Consider the following 17,501-nt stretch of genomic DNA (forward strand, 5'->3'; position numbering starts at 1 on the left):
CGGGTGCTCAACAAATGCCAACTGCTGTGACGGTCACCCTTGTCTGTCCACACTCACCCTCCGTGGAGGGTCTGCAAGGCACTCAAAGCCAACAAGGATCCATGTCACTTCTGCCGATCTTTATCCCCAGGCTCTGGTTGGTAGTGCTCTACTTAAGATTGGGAGAGATGTCAGAAAAGCCCATCCTGTCCATCGCTTCTGTAGGCACATAGTCACCTGAAGCAGACACAATAACCACTTGGCAACCATAGCCAACAAGAACATGAAGATACAAAACCAAAACCAGCCCAACTGACTCCACACCAAGTGCTGGGACGAGACCAGAGCGATCATTGTAAGGGCGATGGTTGAAGGGATGGAGAAGGGGTGTTGCAGTAGCATCCTGGTACTCCAGGAGTTGATGTATCTGAACTTGAGCTAGGATTCAGCATCTTTTTACCTGGGTGATGTTGGGCAAGTCACTTACACACGACCTTGGATGACAAGTATATGGAAGCGGGTAATTAGTAACTGCTCCCACAGCATTGCTCTGCGCTCAAGGATTTTTCAAACAGAAAAGGCTGTGGTAACAGGAGAGGTGACCTTGGTGATGACTGGCTGGGACAGTGACTCCAGAATCAATCAGTGTAAACCCAGTCGACTTCTTGGAAGATGTGAGGTTAGAATGGAATCCAATGAGAGGGACAGGATGTGGTCTGGTACACAGTAGACAGCAAAGCAAGAAAAAAAAGAGGCGTGGAGAAGACACTAAGAAGAGTGGAGCCATCTGTTCAGTGGTGGCAGAATGTGAGGAGCAGCACTGTGCTGGATCTCCTTTCCTTGAGGAATAACCTGGTCAGTCTTGGGTGTGTTACAGATGGGACAGGGGTGGGCAACGGTGTGGTAGAGAATTTTGAATGTTATGTGGCAAGTGCAGAACTGCTAGGGATTGGAGAAGGAACTGAATGCTGAGGTGGGAAGGAGCTCTAGGTAAAGAAGACCCTGAGGTCAGGGTGGACCGTGGTAAAACCAAAGGCATCTTGCTCTTCCATACCACCTTCAGTGGGAACTGCCAGATATGACCTGAGATGCAGGGCAGGGGCTCTGAGGTTGACAGGCAGGCACAGAGGTTGTGGTTGTATGTCTGTACTCTATTTAGTGGAGCTACGGTGTGGAATGCTGTGGATTATGCTCATTGTTAATAATAAAGCTGATTGGTCAATAGCAGGGCAGAAAGAGATTGGGCAAGACAGCCTGACACAGGGAGAATGCTGGGAGAGAAGGGCGGGGTCAAGACAGTTGCAGGAGATGCCAGCCAGCCACCCAGGAAGCAAAATGCTAGATAGGTAAAGCCACATGCCACATGACAATACATAGATGAATAGAAATGGGTTAATTTAAATGTAATAGCTAGTTAATAATAAGCCTGAGCTATTGGCCGAGCATTTTGTAATTAATATAAGCTTCTGTATGTTTATTTGGGACCAGGTGGTTGGGACAAAAAAACTCTGACTCTATTTATAGTGGAATATTTGTTTAACTATGTAAAGATGTATTGCTGTTTCACCTTGCCTGCCTAAGGCATCTGATTGATCTAATAAAAAGCTGAATAGTCAATAGCTAGGCAGAGGAGGGATAGGCAGGATAGGAGGGATAGGGTTGGTGGGCAGATAGAAAAGGAGCCAGCTGTAGACCAAAGTTTTCTGGTCCCTCCCGGCCCTGCCCAGGCAGCAGCTAGTCTTTATAAAATAATCACTCAGAGGCTTAATATTAATTACAGGGGCTGGAGAGATGGCTCAGAGGTTAAGAGTTCTTCCAGAGGTCCTGAGTTTAATTCCCAGTAACTACATGGTGGCTCACAACCATCTACAATGAGATCTGGTGCCCTCTTCTGGCCTGCAGGCAGAATACTGTATACATAACAAATAAATAAGTCAGAAGAAGAAGAAGGAGAAGAAGAAGAAGAAGAAGAAGAAGAAGAAGAAGAAGAAGAAGAAGAAGAAGAAGAAGAAGAAGAAGAAGAAAGGCACCAGGCGGTGGTGGTGCACACCTTTAATCCCAGCACTTGGGAGGCAGAGGCAGGAGGATCTCTGTGAGTTCGAGGCCAGACTGGTCTACAAAGTGAGTTCCAGGAAAGACACAAAACTACACAGAGAAACCCTGTCTCGAAAAACCAAAAGAAGAAGAAGAAGAAGAAGAAGAAGAAGAAGAAGAAGAAGAAGAAGAAGAAGAAGAAGAAGAAGAAGAAAGAAGAAAGAAGAAAAAACAGAGGCACTGGGCGGTGGCTGAGACCTGTTGCTAGTTAGCTCTTCCATCTTAAATTAACCCATTTCTATTAATCTATGTTTTGCCATATGGCTGTGGCATTACCAGTCTGCTGGCATGTTGCTCTTTGGGTGGCTGGCTGGTATCTCTCTTGGCCACACCTTTCTTCTCCCAGTATCTTTGCTTCGATTTCCCACCTGGCTATAACCTGTCTTGCCATAGGCCAAAGCAGCTTCTTTATTAACCAATGGTAGCAACACATATTCACAGCATACAGAAAGACCATCTCACAGGAGCCAGTCACCTAGGGCCCAGCCAGCCAGACATGGAAGAATCAGGAAAGCAGGATGGCCAATATATAGATGAGGTAAATAAGCCTCTGGGAAGCACATAGATTAATAGAAATGGGTTAATTTAATTAAAAAAAAAACTAGCTAGAAACAAGCCTAAATAAGCTAAGGCTGAGCATTCATAATTAATAAGTCTCCGTGTCATGATTTGGGGGCTGGCAGTCCAAAAAAAAAAAGCCTGCTACAGAGCTATTGGTGGAGTTTTCCTGTCCCAATGGCCTGCTCCCAAATAACTGACACAGAGGCTTAATATTAATTATAAATGCTTGGCCAATAGCTCAGGCTTGTTACTAGCTAACTGCTATACTTTAAATTAACCCATATTTCTTAACTGTGCTTTGTTTGCCACATGACTCACATCACTCAAGGCTTGTTACCTCATTTTCTACACGTCCTGCTTCCTTGGTGACTGGCTGGCATCTCCTCTGACTCCATCCTCCTTCATCCCATCATTCTGAGTTTGGCTTTCCCTCCTAATTTTATCCTGTTCAGCTACTGACCAATAAGCTTGTTTATTAAATCAGTCATAGTGACATATATTCACACAGTATACAGAAGGGTTACTCTACCGCACAGAGCTAGGCTCTGCTGACCAGGTTTTATATAAGGCAGAGCTTGACACAGTGTCCTGTTCTTTACACCACCCAGCACAGCGCCTGCTCACTCTACAGCAGTGAGGGAAGGCCTGGCTATATTCCTCTCTCTAGCAAGCATGGCTCCCATTGCTGTTCTTGTTCTCGGGTGGGTCTTCCGGTCCTCCGACCAACCAGGCAGGAGGAGACAGGGACAGGAGAGTGAGATGAAACTCTGTGATCTCCAGTTGCTTTGTCTAGCTGGTAAAATTGGACCATATGTTTATAGAACTTAATACTATGAAGTCATGGTACAAGCAGAGCTCTGTTCAAGTGAAGTCAAAATAAAAACACCAGTGATGTAGGACCCTGTCCTTAAAGAGCTCACACTGCATCCTGGGGAGGAGGTTGTGCATTGCATGTGCACAAAGAGAAACAATTGGACAGTTCGAGGAACTATAAGATAAGGACAAAATGGACTTTGCAGAGAATGAGCCTGGAACCTGAGCACCATGAGCATTCAGGAAGGTGGAGACTTGGTTGGGCTTTGGAAGGTCGGTCATTATGATAGCCCTTCTCACATTTCCTTGTAAATCACTTCCACATAAGTTATTTATTTATTTTAAGATTTATTTATTTTATGTATGAGTGCTCTATCTGTATGGACAACTTTATGCCAGAAGAGGGCATCAGATCCTACTAGAGATGCTTGTGAGCCACCATATGGGTGCTGGGAATTGAACCCAGGACCTTTGGAAGAGCAGCCAGTGCTCTTAACCTCTGAGCCATCTCTCCAGCCCCCACATAAGCTATTTTAAAAACCACCTTGCTCACTAGATTGACACAAAGAAATTTTCACCTTGGAAGGTGGAAAAAAGGAGGATCAGGACTTCAAGGCTGGCTTCTGCTGCTACATCATAGTAAATTTAAGGCCAGCCTGGCTACATGGAATCTTATTTCAAAAGAAGAGGAGGAGGGCTGGGTGATGGTGGCTCAGGCCTTTAATCACAGCACTCAGGGGGCAGAGGCAGGCAGATCAATGAGTTCGAGGCCAGCCTGGTCTACAGAGAGTTTCAGGACAACCAGGGCTACACAGAGAAACCCTGTCACGAGAGAGAGAGAGAGAAAGAGAGAGAGAGAGAGAGAGAGAGAGAGAGAGAGAGAGAGAGAGAGAGACAGAGAGACAGAGAGAGACAGAGAGACAGAGAGACAGAGAGAGAGAGAGAGACAGAGAGAGAGACAGAGAGAGACAGAGAGAGACAGAGAGACAGAGAGACAGAGACAGAGACAGAGAGACAGACAGAGAGAGATTTATTTTTTTCCAAAAATGTATTGAAGGCTAGAGGGATGGCTGAGCAGTTAAGACCACTAGCTGCTGTTACAGAGGACCTGAATTTGAGTCCCAGCACCCACATGGCAGTTCACAACAATCTACAACTCCAGCTCCACATAATCCAATACTTTCTTCTAATCTTGATGTTTTTCTGTCAGCTTAGCAGCTGCACATGAATCTACTGATATCTTAATTATCGCCTGAGGCCCCACAGCCCCTCAGTCAGCGACCCGCTGGTCACCCAGTGGTCTTCTAGTCCCTCAGCCCTGGTTCAGCTGCAGCTGTGATATGTGGGTTTAAATCAAGACTCTATCGTTCTATGTATCAATAAGACTCAGGAGTCAAAGGCTGGGGTAAAAACCTGCTGGCTCAGAGAGGCTGAGTAGCAACTAGCTGATCTTGCTCTTTGGTGGGAGACACTTCAAGAGGTGGGTCTCTGCCCTCATGCCAGAACCAAGAGGAAGCTCAAACTCCAGTCCCTGACCTTTCCTTCCTGTGCATCTTCTCTATCCAAATTGCTGGCTTCTCCATGGCCAATTCCAGTCAACCAGTTGCTGGCTCTGCCTCCTAGTTCAAGGTATAACTTTACTGGGCAGTCTCAGGAGTGTAGGAGTGCGATCAAAATATCCCACACCATGGTCTCTGTGGACACTAGGCATGCATGTGGTGCACAGACATACATGTAGACAAAACACTGATATCCATAAAACAAAAATAAAAAAGTAAAAACAAATAAAATTTAGAAACTATTGAGTTTAAAGGCTACTTCTGTGATTGAGTGAGTTGGTGAACTTATATAGCGAAAGAGGGTCAGAAAGAGCTAGCCCTTCAAAAAAAAAAATAGGGATCCCAGCCCTCAATGTCAGTCAACCTCTGACCCCTTTTAAGAATAATCTTCCATACTCCACCCCTCCAGAGCCAGAACATAAGCTTCACATAATACCTATCCTGAAGTTGAGTCCAACAATCTCTTGCTAGAAATGGAGGTGAGGGGGTATACCTTTTCATATATGGACCAAGATGAGCTTAAGCTCCCCAGTCTAAGTATTGCCTCTGTAGGTTTGAACTATGATGTGATATAGAACTAGTTGAGCGGCTGGGGAGATGGCTCAGTGGTTAAGAATAATGGCTGCTCTTCCAGAGGTCCTGAGTTCAATTCCCAGCAACCACATGGTGGCTCACAACCATCTATAATGAGATCTGGCACGCAGACAGAACACTGTATACATAATAAATAAATAAATCTTTAAAAAAAAAAGAAGTAGAAATAGAAAGAGGCACTGAAACTGCTCTATTTGTAAAGGTAAAAAGGGAGCAGTGAGGCACTTGAAAAAGATGGACAAGGGGTGTATTCCTTAAACAAGTTCAAACAGAGTTCGGACTCTCTCATTTCATGAGACAGCAAATGCCATACATAAAGACTCATTTGAACTGGGAATGACCACTTTCTTCAAACCCCTCCTGCCTGGCCCTGACAGTCTCACTTCTGTGGTTAGAGCAGAGGAAATCTGGGCTTTTGTCCAATCCCTGTTTTGTGGTGGTGGTGGGAGAGCCAGGGTTTCTGGAGTGCTGTGGAATGGGTATGAACTCTTGCTCCACTTCTTTCCTCTCCACACAGTACTTTTTTCTCTCTCTCTCTAAAATAGTAGGTTGACAGCGATAAAGCAGTATCTCATTGGTCAGAGCTGGTCAGGAAGGGGCAAGGGGTTGGATTCAAAGGATTAACATTTGATTGGCTAAGAGAATGATGCTTCGGAGCCAATTGAATACCTTCCCCATTAACTGTTGCTGGGGGGGATGCCAAAATCTTTGGCAGCGAGAGTAACCAGCTGACAGCTGGAGGAAACCACCACTTCTAAATATGCTTAGAAAGAGGGGAGCCAGAGGAGCTGGGGGGAGCAACAATACTCAACAACACCCCAGACAGGGCCTTATATGGGGACAGGCTCCGAGTACTTAATTAGCCTCGGGAAGGAGAGGAGGGTGGAAGTATATTTAAGCATCCTTTATAGTCTTCAACTAACAAAAGGCCTCATGAATTCTCAAAAACAGTGACACACATCTTACACACACACACACACACACACACACACACACACATACACACCCTGACAGAGACATGTTAGGCACATTCTCTTGATAATGTATATGCAAATATTCACAAGAGTGAGAGAGAGGTGGAGGGGGGAGAAGAAGAGGAGGAGGATGAAGAGAAGAAGGAGGAAGAGGAGAGAGGAGAGAGATCAGGAAAATGAGTCTCAAGAATAAGGTAAAAAATCCTGCTTGGGGTGGGGCGGGGTCAGGGCTGGAGGGATGGCTCAGGGGTTAAGAGCATTGGATGTTCTTCTAGAGGTTCTGAGTTCAATTCCCAGCAACCACAAGGTGGCTTACAACCATCTATAATGGGATCTGATGCCCTCTTCTGGCATTAAGGCATACATGCAGATAGAGCACTCATATACATAAAATAAATAAATAAGTCTTTAAAAAAAATCCTGCTGGGTGTGGTGGTACATTACTATAATTCTTGCACTCAGAAAGTTGAGGCAGGAGACTTGCCAGGAATTCGAGGCCAGCCTAGGCTATGTAAGTTCATGCCCTTAATCCCAGCACTCAGAAGGCAGAGGCAGGCAGATCTCTGGGTTTGAGGCCAGGCTAATCTACAAAGTGAGTTCCAGGATGGCCAGGGCTACAGAGAAAAACTGCTTCCAAAACCAAAAAACAAACAGAAGAAGGAGGAGGAGGAGGAGGAGGAGGAGGAGGAGGAGGAGGAGAAGGAGGAGAAGAAGAAGAAGAAGAAGAAGAAGAAGAAGAAGAAGAAGAAGAAGAAGAAGAAGAAGAAGAAGAAGAAAAGAAAGAAAAAAAGAAAACGGGTCTGAAGCAGTTCCGTTGGTGAAGTGCATGCCACAGTGTACTTGTAACCCTAGAACAGAGGTGGGAACAGGCTCTCTGAGAGTAGCTAGCCAGCCCACCTAGCCTAAGTAGCAAATCTTGGGGCTGGAGAGATGGCTCAGAGGTTAAGAGCACCGACTGTTCTTCCAGAGGTCCTGAGTTCAATTCCCAGCACCCACATGGTGGCTCATAACCATCTGTAATGAGATCTGGCACCCTCTTCTGTATGCATAATAAATAAATAAATCTTAAAAAAATATTTTTTTAAAAAAAGCAGCAAATCTCAGGTTCTAGATCTGGTCTCAAAAGACTAAGTGAAGGGCTGAAGAGATGGCTCAGTGGTTTAAAATACTTGCCGCTCTTGAAGACCAGGTTTAGCTCCCAGCCCCCCAACACTGCAGCTCACAACCACCTGTAACTCCAGTTCCAGGGGTTCCAACACCCTCTACTGGTTTGCTGTGGGTACTAGGCATGTGTGTGGTACACATACATACATAAAGAGAAAATATTCATACACACAAAATAAAATAATTGAATCTAAAAAATTAAAAAGAAATAAACATATCTAAAAGAACAGCAAGGTCGGGGCTGGAGAGATGGCTCAGAGGTTAAGAGCACTGCTTGTTCTTCCAAAGGTCCTGAGTTCAATTCCCAGCAACCACATGGTGGCTCACAACCATCTGTAATGAGATCTGGTGCCCTCTTCTGGCTTGCATGGATATGTGTAAGACAGAAGACTGTATGTATATAGTAAATAAATAAATCTTTAAAAAAAAAAAAAAGAACAGCAAGGTGAACAGCTCCCAAAGAACAACGCCCAAAGCTGACTTATAGCTTCCACATACATGCACACACATGTACCACTACACACACACACACACACACACACACACACACACACACACACACACACACGCCAAGCAAGGAAAGATCATGAAGGTTAGTTTTTGAAAGAACAGAACCCAGGGCTGGAGAGATGGCTCAGTGGTTAAGAGCACTGACTCCTCTTCCAGAAGATTGGGGTTCAATTCCCAGCACCCACATGGCAGCTCACAACTGTCTGTAACTCCAGGGAACCTGACACCCTTACACAGCCATTCATGCAGGCAAAATACTAAAGCTCATAAAATAAAAATAAATAGATTAAAAAAAAAGAAAGTATTGAACCCTATCTGCCAGATGTGGTGGCTCATGCCTATAATCCCTCAGAACTTGAGAGCTTGAGGCAGAATGATTGCTATGAGTACCAGACCAGATGGTACTACCTGTTTCAAAAAGACAAAACAAACCAGTGCTAAGGAGGCAGAGGCAGGTGAGGCCAGCCTGGTCTACATAAGTAAGCTCCAGGCTAGCCAAGGCATGTACCACAACATCCAGTCACTCATATTATTTTTAACAAAAAGATTTAACTATGTGTGTGAGTGTTTTGCTTGCATGTATATACGTGTACCACATATATGTCTAGTGTCCTTGGGAGCCAGAATAGGATATTGGATCCCTGGTATTAGAATTACAGAAGATTGTGAGCTGCTGTGTAAAGCTGCTGAGCATCAAGCCCGGGTCTCCTATAAGAGCAATGAGTGCTCTTAACCACTGAGTCTTCTCTCTGGCTCTAATAATACATTATTTGCATAAGCTTTATCTCAGAGTTGATTTCTACAGTAACTGCCTACGTGGCCTTCTTGACTCTTGTCTTTCTACTTTTTGCCAAGGCTAAACAAATAACCACTGAGATGGAGATCTAGTTCCAACCTTGACCACTTTAATAATGCTCCACATCAGCAGGGCGGTGGTGGCACATGCCTTTAATCCTAGCACTCAAGAGGAAGAGCCAGGTGGATCTCTGTAAGTTTGAGGCCAGCCTGGTCTACAGAGCGAGATCCAGGACAGGCACCAAAACTACACAGAGAAACCCTGTCTCAAAAACAAACAAACAAACAAACAAAAAACAAAACAAAAAAAATGCTCCACCTCTCCATCAGAGAAACATTCTGAGCAGAGCAATTTCATGCCTTTTTCTTGCCCTCCAGATAAAACCATGGCATTAAGAATTGTGGTGATCCACCATTGACCTACATCCTCTGCTCTACACTCTTTTTAAGTGGTTTACAGTCTTTCCATTTTTTTCACATTTATTGATTGATTGACTGATTGTGTATATATGTGTGAGCACATGTGTGTAAATGTGTGTATATGTGTGGACTCAGAGAATATCCTGTGGGAGTCAGTTCTCCCCTACCAGTGGTTTTCGGGAATCGAATTCAGGTCTTTGGGTTTGGCATCAAGTGCTTTTACCTGTCGCCCCTCATCTTACTTTCCCGTGCTTAGAATATTTCACCTCCTGCTGAGTGCTTCAGTCCAATCTCAGCATCCATGCTTTCTATATTCTGACACTTGGGGCAGTAAGAGAGACTTCATTCAGGATGACTGTAAGAGGGAAAAGATGAGGGAGGCAGGAAGAACAGGGTTGTGGGAATTTGACAGTGAGTCAAATGAGTCTGTGTTTGGCCTCAAAATGACATCACAAATAGAGGGGTCCTCGGCAAACTGACCTGAAGGCAGATGGGGGTGATCAGGTATCAAGGGGATGGTGGTACGACTCTTGCTTACCTGGTTTGGCAGGATTCTTTTTGGCTAAAACTGGGCAGGACCAGGATAGGGCCAAAGATAAGATCTAGTTCAAAAGAGGGCCTAGCCGAGCAGAATTTGTCTAATATTTGGATAAGAAGAGAATCCTACCTCCTGCTGCTTCTGCTGGCAGGGTGGCAGCAGCGCAAACCTTTAATCCCAGCACTTGGGAGGCAGAGCCAGGCGGATCTCTGTGAGTTCGAGGCCAGCCTGGACTACCAAGTGAGTTCCAGGAAAAGGCGCAAAGCTACACAGAGAAACCCTGTGTCGGGGGGGAAAAAAATTGAATGAGAAAATAGAGACAAATACTTGTTTTGGTTTTTTTTCTCCAAGTGGTGTTTACTAGACAGAATTTCATGCAGGTTACTCACCTATACGAAGTTGTAAGATAACTTTCATGAAAACAATGTTTAAAGCAAGATATGCTGTAGACAAGTCCTTCAGGCTTCCCGTTAGACATGACTAATTTTGAGAAGCTTGCCCAGGATAGCCACATGTGAACGAGGTGTCCTTTTGGGTCATCATGATCACTGCACTATAGTTGGTTACCCGCCCTCTCCCCCCACCCCCAACACACACAGGAGACAGTGCGCTTTTTGAGGCAAACACCGTACATAATTGGTCTTTTATTGTTTCCTTGGCCTGAACATTTGCTTCTAAGAAACAATAAGCTACGGGCTGGTAGAAGCCACAGGATTAAAATATCTTGCACATCGTTGTAGCGTCTAATTTAGTCTACTACCTAGGAAAGCATATTTACATCATAGCCGACTCTGCCTTTCCGTCCACACGCTCTGTTTCATTGTTAACCAACTTTGCATTTCAAGGCCTGTGCGATAATACCTTGCGGATACAAATGCGTTACAGTAACCTCAGAGAGAAACTAAGTAGCACTAGGCTACAGGGGGCGCCGTTGACACCCTGGGGAAGAGGGCTCAGCCTACCCTGGGGTGAGGTCGTCCGATGCATCAGACACTGGTTCTCCGCCCTACTGAGAAACAAGGGCTTTGAGCTGCTGCGCCCTGAGGTGAGCAGTGGAACCCCGTTAGGAGACTAAGGTGGAGAGGAAGCGCCGGGGTCTGGGACTCCTCTGCGACCTTACCGAGCCTCTGGGCGGTGCAGGTGACCGGCCACGGGGCTAGCAGGCTAGGCGGTACCGGGCCCCTGCGCCTGCCCGCCAGAGGCTCCGCCCCGTGACGCGGGCCCCGCCCCCAGCGCCCGCTTCCAAGATGGCGGCGGCGATACCTGCCCGGCCGTCCGAGTGGCGGTGACGACGGGGAGCAGACCAGGTAGGGTGGGCTTGGGACCTTGGAGAGAGAATCCTCGGAGAACGGTTCGGGAGGTCGGGGGTGGGGAGGAGAAGTTCTGAGCAAAGGCTGGAAATCCAGATTGAGCATAGACAGGGTCTCGGGTGGAAATGTGGACGCGGGCCGGTTGCCTTCACGTTGCACGGCAGGGACAAACCCAAAAGATTGGTGGGATGGGCGTGCCCGCAAAGAATGAGGTTCTGATCCCCATCCCCCGCGCGCGCACAGCGCTGGCCACGCCCTTCCAGGTGAGCCGGCCCTGGTGTCCTGGGCCGACTCTGCCCTGCCCCTCCCTCTCCGTTCACCTAGACCTCTCCTTTCCACCCCCACGAGGCTTGGAGAAAGGTGGAAAAGGTAGAGGACACCACCCCACCCTTCTCTGGGCCACGCTCCGGGGTTGCTTGCTTGCACGCAGCTCCCAGGTGGTCATGCACCCTGCACCTGCGGAGGCGCTCCCTGGGACGTGAAGAACAGAAAGAACCCGTTTCCTGTTTTACTCTGTTTTCTAGGCCACTCCAAGGTACTGTCACAACTGCCTTGCCTCTTGAATAGTTTGGCCTCCATTCATTTCCCTGTCCACCACTCCCCGAACAAACTCGTTTTGTTGGAGTAGAGGGTGAGGGACAGACCTGATACCACGGCAGGTAGCCCGAGAGAGACTTGACCTGGCGTCTTTTCTTTTTCCAATCACTTTCCCCCCCGCACTTCCCGTGATGGGAAAGTTGTTTCTTCCTGATCTTGATCTCTGCTGTACAGGTGACTGGTTCTCCTTGATCGCTTCTGTTCCCGCTGGTCCCAGATTGGCTGTTGGAATGCCTTTTTCTGTCTTCCGTGCCAGTTCCAATTTTAGATAATGCCTCACATCTCTGCTCCCCGGGGACCTCCTGGAGCCCCCATGATCCGGAAGAAGACAGCCTGAACACAGGTGTGTGTGTGTGTCTGTTCTTTTGTAAGACTGGAGGGACTCTTAAAAACTTCTGAAATGGACTTGGGACTTGAATGATGTAAGCTTTCTTGAGGGTGGAGACTGAAAGCGGGTGAAGTGGATGAAAATGAAACCTGAGCTTTAGTGATCTGTATACGGACTGCTCGTGGTTGGTTACCTTCTGGGTTTGTTTTTTTCCCCCCTTGTTTGATTATAGCTGTGTTCCTTATTGTGACTTTGTTCTCTGCCTGTTTTTCTTCCTCTCCCCGGCACCACTTTCTCCCTGCTGATGTCTCTGCTGGCATGCTCTCTCCCTCCCTGTTGGCTTCCAGAAATTCCTTCCCTCTCTCCTTAGCCCTCGGCAGGATGTTGCGGAGGCTGCTGGAGAGGCCCTGCACACTGGCCCTGCTTGTGGGCTCCCAGCTGGCAGTTATGATGTATCTGTCACTAGGGGGCTTCCGAAGCCTTAGTGCCCTCTTTGGCCGGGACCAGGGCCCAACGTTTGATTATTCTCATCCCCATGATGTCTATACTAACCTCAGTCACCTGCCCGGGGCCCCTGGAGCCGCAGGGGCTCTCCCAGCTCAAGCTCTGCCTTACTGTCCAGAGAGATCTCCTTTCTTAGGTGAGTACAGAGGCAAGAAGGTGAAGAAGAGAACAAGGTGTGGGGCCAGGGAGTCTTGGGTTGGCATGAACTGAGACTTAGATTAATGGGCTCTAAGGTGGCCTGATGTTGAGAGAGTGGCCTGTGAATTCAGAGGGCAGATTAGGCTCTTGGGTCACAAGCTTTCCACCGAGTGCCCATTTTATGAGCTCTTCATGCCCCCAGGGTAGGAATAACTTCTCTTGTAGATGAGTCTTGGCTTTATTAGGTAGAAGTCCTTGTGCTCTTCTCCTGTAGCTTCAGTGTGGGACAAGAGAGAGTTATCTAGAAACCCTAAAATAAGAAAGTAAGTAGTTGAAGGTAAGGAGCCTGCCTGTGGCTTTAGGCTTTGTGGAGCTGCCTTTAATGAGGGAAATCCAAGGCTTGGTAGATTTATGAGTGAGCCCTTGGGGAAGTGAGCCCAGAATCAGGCTTTTTGGCCAGAGGTGTTCTCAGATTCTGCTACCCATGTCCTCCTTGTGCCTCCGATTGCTGAACTTGCCGTTTCCTACCAACAGTGGGTCCCGTGTCAGTATCGTTTAGCCCAGTGCCATCGCTCGCCGAGATTGTGGAGCGGAATCCCCGGGTGGAGCCAGGGGGCCGGTACCGTCCTGCGGAATGTGAGCCACGCTCCCGGACGGCCATAATCGTGCCCCACCGTGCCCGGGAGCACCACCTGCGGCTGCTGCTCTATCACCTGCACCCCTTCCTACAGCGCCAGCAGCTTGCATATGGCATCTATGTCATCCACCAGGTAACCCCACTTTCCAGCCTATTCTTTTGAGACAGGGTTACTCTGGCTTTCCTGGAATTCACTCTGTAGACCAGGCTGGCCTCAGATTTACAGAAATCCACCTGCCTCTGCCCCCCAAGTACTGGGATTAAAGATGTGAGCCACCGCTGCCCAGCTCTTTACTCTTTCTTTGATGTTCAGGAACCCTCAAATAAATGCCTCTTCTCTCATCTAATGGGTCTGTGGGATAATTGTTAAGAGGATCAGACAATAGATAATGGAGAAGCCTTGCTGGTCAACTTCGTTAGTTCCATGCTTATTCTGTTAGGTCTGTTTCCCTATTCTGGTAGGGTATTCCTACTCTCCTGTATTTTTCTATGATTTTTCTTTTGTTGTGGCTTTTGCAAATTTGGAATTGGCCAAGGATGAGCTAAAATACTAGTTCTGCAATTTTTTAAAAACTAATTTATTTATGTGTATTTTGCCTGCCTATATGTATGTGCAAAACAAATATGTATTTGTTTTATTTTTTGAGATAGGGTCTCATGTAGCCCAGGCTGGCCTCAGAATTTACTATGTAGCTGAGGATGACCTTTAACTTCGGATCCTCCTGCATCCACCTTCCCACTGCTGAGATTACAGGCCCATGCTACCATACTTGGTTTGGTGCTGGCGACTTTGCCCAGGCCTTAATGATAGCTGGATAAGCTTCTACCGACTGAGCCCCATCTCTAGTCCCTGTTTTGTTTCTAGTCTACTCCAGATCTTCCTGCCTCGGTCTCCCGAGTGCTGGAATTACAGTCAGGTACCAACGGGCTCAGCTGTTCATCTTGTTCTCCCTTCTCTGGGCCGGCCCCATATGCCGCTTCGATGGTCCTCTTTTTCCTTCAGCATGCATGCTGCCTACTTTCTCCATGCATAGCCTGGTCCCCTTTGTTACCTTCCAGGCTGGAAATGGAACGTTTAACAGAGCCAAACTCCTGAATGTTGGGGTGCGGGAAGCCCTGCGTGATGAAGAATGGGACTGCTTGTTCTTACATGATGTGGACCTCCTTCCAGAAAATGACCATAACCTCTATGTGTGCGACCCCCGGGGACCTCGCCATGTTGCTGTTGCCATGAACAAGTTTGGATACAGGTAGAGGGCATAGAAGGGTACTAGAAAGCAGGGAGACCAGCCTTGCAGGAGGATGAGAGCTAAGGGGATGGTGGGTAGGGTTGATGCTCTAAATTTGTGAACTACGAGGATCTTTTTCTCCTTAGCCTCCCGTACCCTCAGTACTTCGGTGGGGTTTCGGCCCTCACTCCTGACCAGTACCTGAAGATGAACGGCTTCCCCAATGAATATTGGGGCTGGGGTGGTGAGGATGATGACATCGCCACCAGGTCAGACTTCTTTCCCAAACCCTGGCCACAGTCTTTCAACACAGATCTTTAACTTCCTGGTTCTGCACTGAGCCCAATCCTTTCCGTTGACCTTAGTCTACCCAGGACAGGCTCTGCCCACTGCTGCCCATTCTGTCAGATTCCCGTTTTCTAGATAGACCTGGTTGATTATATTCTTGGGAAAAGAGGTCAGATCACCTGGAAATACGGAATTCTAGATCTCAGGAAGGGGCCTAAAGACAGGTTAGTTCTTCATTCTGATAGGCTTACATAGAGACTACTTCTGTGAGAATGGGGGAGAAGGATTCTGCTCCATATAGCCCAGAATCACTTTTTTCTTTCTTTCTTTTTCCTTCTTTCTTTCTTTCTTTCTTCCTTTCTTTCTTTCTTTCTTTCTTTCTTTCTTTCTTTCTTTCTTTCTTTCTTTCTTCCTTCCTTCCTTCCTTCCTTCCTTCCTTCCTTCCTTCCTTCCTTCCTTTCTTAAAAGGAAATAAAGATGGAGAGGATGATTGACATAATGCCACCTCATTTCTTAGCATGTGAAACATTCTTACCTTTAGCCTCCAGTGAACCAGTTTCGTGTGCAGTGTATTTGAGCTTGGCATGCTGGATCCATTGCCTCCCCTTATGTCCCCTGTAATGACATCTTTATGTGAATTCTCATCTGTGTGTGTGTGTGTGTGTGTGTGTGTGTGTGTGTGTGTGTGTGTGTGGTGTGTGTGTGGTGTGTGTGTGTGTGTGTGTGTGTGTGTGTGTGTGTGTGTTTTATACCCTGAAAATAATTCTAGATGTATTTTTTTCAGTTCCTTGTCAGAGTACCTCCCCTCTTGCTTCTGTGTTTCAGTCTGGGGCTTCTTTAAGGTCCTGATCACCTGTCTGCCTCTGTTCTTCTCTTTTACACAGGGCAGCAGCTAGAAAGGAGTGGGGGAGCTTAGACACTATTTCTAAGTAAGACTTGCTGGGCTAGGGGGTGCAGCTCAGTGGTCACGTGTGTGTTTCACATATGTAAGCCCCACTTTCAATGCCCAAAGGGGAAGAGGCAGAGATGGCTGAGTTTGGGTCTGCCATTTCTGTGCTTTAGACAAAATGGCCCCTTTCTCTGTCCTCCCAAGACTCCAAGGGCAACTGCTAGGAGCCATTTAAAAAGGTCTGAAAGTGACCTATCTACCTCTGCCAGTTCTTGTAAGGCCCCAGGGCTCCTGGCATTGGGCCCTGCGGACTTAGATCTGCCTGAGAACTTCATTTTCTTCTATTTGATCTTCCCCGGCCTTCTCATACTTGGCAGTTTTTATTTATTTGATTTTTCTGTTCTTGCCAGGCAGACATCATTACTCTGTGTCCAGGCAGATGTCATCGCTTCCTTGATGGTCTTTACTTTTCTCATTTACCTGCCAGCAACTTTTTTTCCATTCTAGCTCCTCCAAGACTCCTTCCCTTCTCTCATAGGGTTCGCCTGGCTGGGATGAAGATCTCCCGACCCCCCACCTCTGTGGGGCACTATAAGATGGTGAAGCACAGAGGCGATAAAGGCAATGAGGAAAACCCCCACAGGTAGGAAGGGAATGGTTGCTGGGGTCCCAGTCTTCCTCTCTTCAGCAAACTCCTAAATGCCCCTAAGTCCCAGACTGTGCCTTTTAGATCTTAGTCTTAAACCTTTAACCCTCAGATTTGACCTCCTGGTCCGTACCCAGAATTCTTGGACACAAGATGGAATGAATTCACTGACATACCAGTTGCTGGCTAGAGAGCTGGGTCCTCTCTATACCAACATCACTGCAGACATTGGGACTGACCCTCGAGGTCCTCGGGCTCCCTCTGGTCCCCGATACCCACCGGGTTCCTCCCAGGCCTTCCGACAAGAGATGCTGCATCGCCGGCCCCCAGCGAGGCCTGGTCCTCTGCCTACTGCCAACCACACAGCTCCCCACGGTTCACACTGATTCTTCTCTGTCCACTTTAATCATGAAACCGAACCAGAGGGGTCGTGTTCCCCACGCCCTCTGCTCCTCACTGCTTTCGGAGGGATGTGAGGGAACTAAACCCTAGTGCTGTGCTGGGGGGCAGGGACCTCTCCTCACTGTTAGACTGGAGCTGGGCTCCTCTAGACCTGGAGGTTCCTCTTTCTAGGGGCCACCTGTCAGGGCTTATGACTGTGAATCCTTGATGTCATTTTATGTGACGAATCCTAGGAGTCCCCGGCCCCCGGGGTAGGCAGGCGCAGGGCAGGACCCCAAGCCCCTTCCTCGTCCATGGATGTCACTCCTTTCCAAGAGTGACCTGGCTTCTCCTGGGACCTCTGTGAATATTTATTCTATTTATGGTTCCCAAGAAGCTGTTCTGGTGGAGGAAGCCCCTACCAGGGCATTTCCTGCCCGTGCTGGAGTAGCTCCTGTGGTCTTGGCCCAGGGGGCTGGGATTTTGATACCTTTTCTAATAAAGGACTTAGTCTCACCTTTGCTCGTGTTTTCTGTATGCCAGACCACTTTAT

The 17,501-nt window shown here is 47.4% G+C and overlaps 1 protein-coding gene across 4 annotated transcripts; it reads left to right on the forward strand.

Annotated features, from left to right (window-relative positions):
- The first annotated feature begins 11,195 nt into the window (after positions 1–11,195).
- On the forward strand, positions 11,196–17,464 carry B4galt3 (beta-1,4-galactosyltransferase 3). 4 transcript variants are annotated; one of them, XM_006990630.4, is made up of 8 exons: positions 11,196–11,308; positions 12,083–12,251; positions 12,584–12,876; positions 13,413–13,648; positions 14,575–14,765; positions 14,891–15,013; positions 16,460–16,564; positions 16,680–17,464. In XM_006990630.4, the coding sequence occupies exons 3-8, from the start codon at positions 12,618–12,620 to the stop codon at positions 16,951–16,953; spliced, it is 1,188 nt and encodes a 395-aa protein (XP_006990692.1). In that variant the 5' UTR covers positions 11,196–11,308; positions 12,083–12,251; positions 12,584–12,617; the 3' UTR covers positions 16,954–17,464. The 4 variants fall into 4 exon arrangements, with proteins under 4 accessions (XP_006990692.1, XP_076404375.1, XP_042114528.1 ...); XM_076548260.1 differs by lacking the exon at positions 11,196–11,308 and adding an exon at positions 11,636–11,846; XM_042258594.2 differs by lacking the exon at positions 11,196–11,308 and having other exon boundaries at positions 12,101–12,251; positions 12,607–12,876.
- The last annotated feature ends 37 nt before the right edge of the window (positions 17,465–17,501 follow it).

The sequence above is a fragment of the Peromyscus maniculatus genome, chromosome 11 (genome assembly GCF_049852395.1).
Source record: "Peromyscus maniculatus bairdii isolate BWxNUB_F1_BW_parent chromosome 11, HU_Pman_BW_mat_3.1, whole genome shotgun sequence".
Classification (NCBI taxonomy): Eukaryota; Metazoa; Chordata; class Mammalia; order Rodentia; family Cricetidae; genus Peromyscus; species Peromyscus maniculatus.

What these genes read in the sequence shown, in the direction of transcription:
- B4galt3 (XM_076548259.1), top strand. Translation starts at nt 12,555, where the DNA reads ATGCTCTCTCCCTCCCTGTTGGCTTCCAGAAATTCCTTCCCTCTCTCC. An exon ending in AGAGAGATCTCCTTTCTTAG is followed by an intron (nt 12,877 to 13,412) that starts GTGAGTACAGAG and finishes TCCTACCAACAG; the next exon opens with TGGGTCCCGTGTCAGTATCG. An exon ending in AATGAGGAAAACCCCCACAG is followed by an intron (nt 16,565 to 16,679) that starts GTAGGAAGGGAA and finishes TTTAACCCTCAG; the next exon opens with ATTTGACCTCCTGGTCCGTA.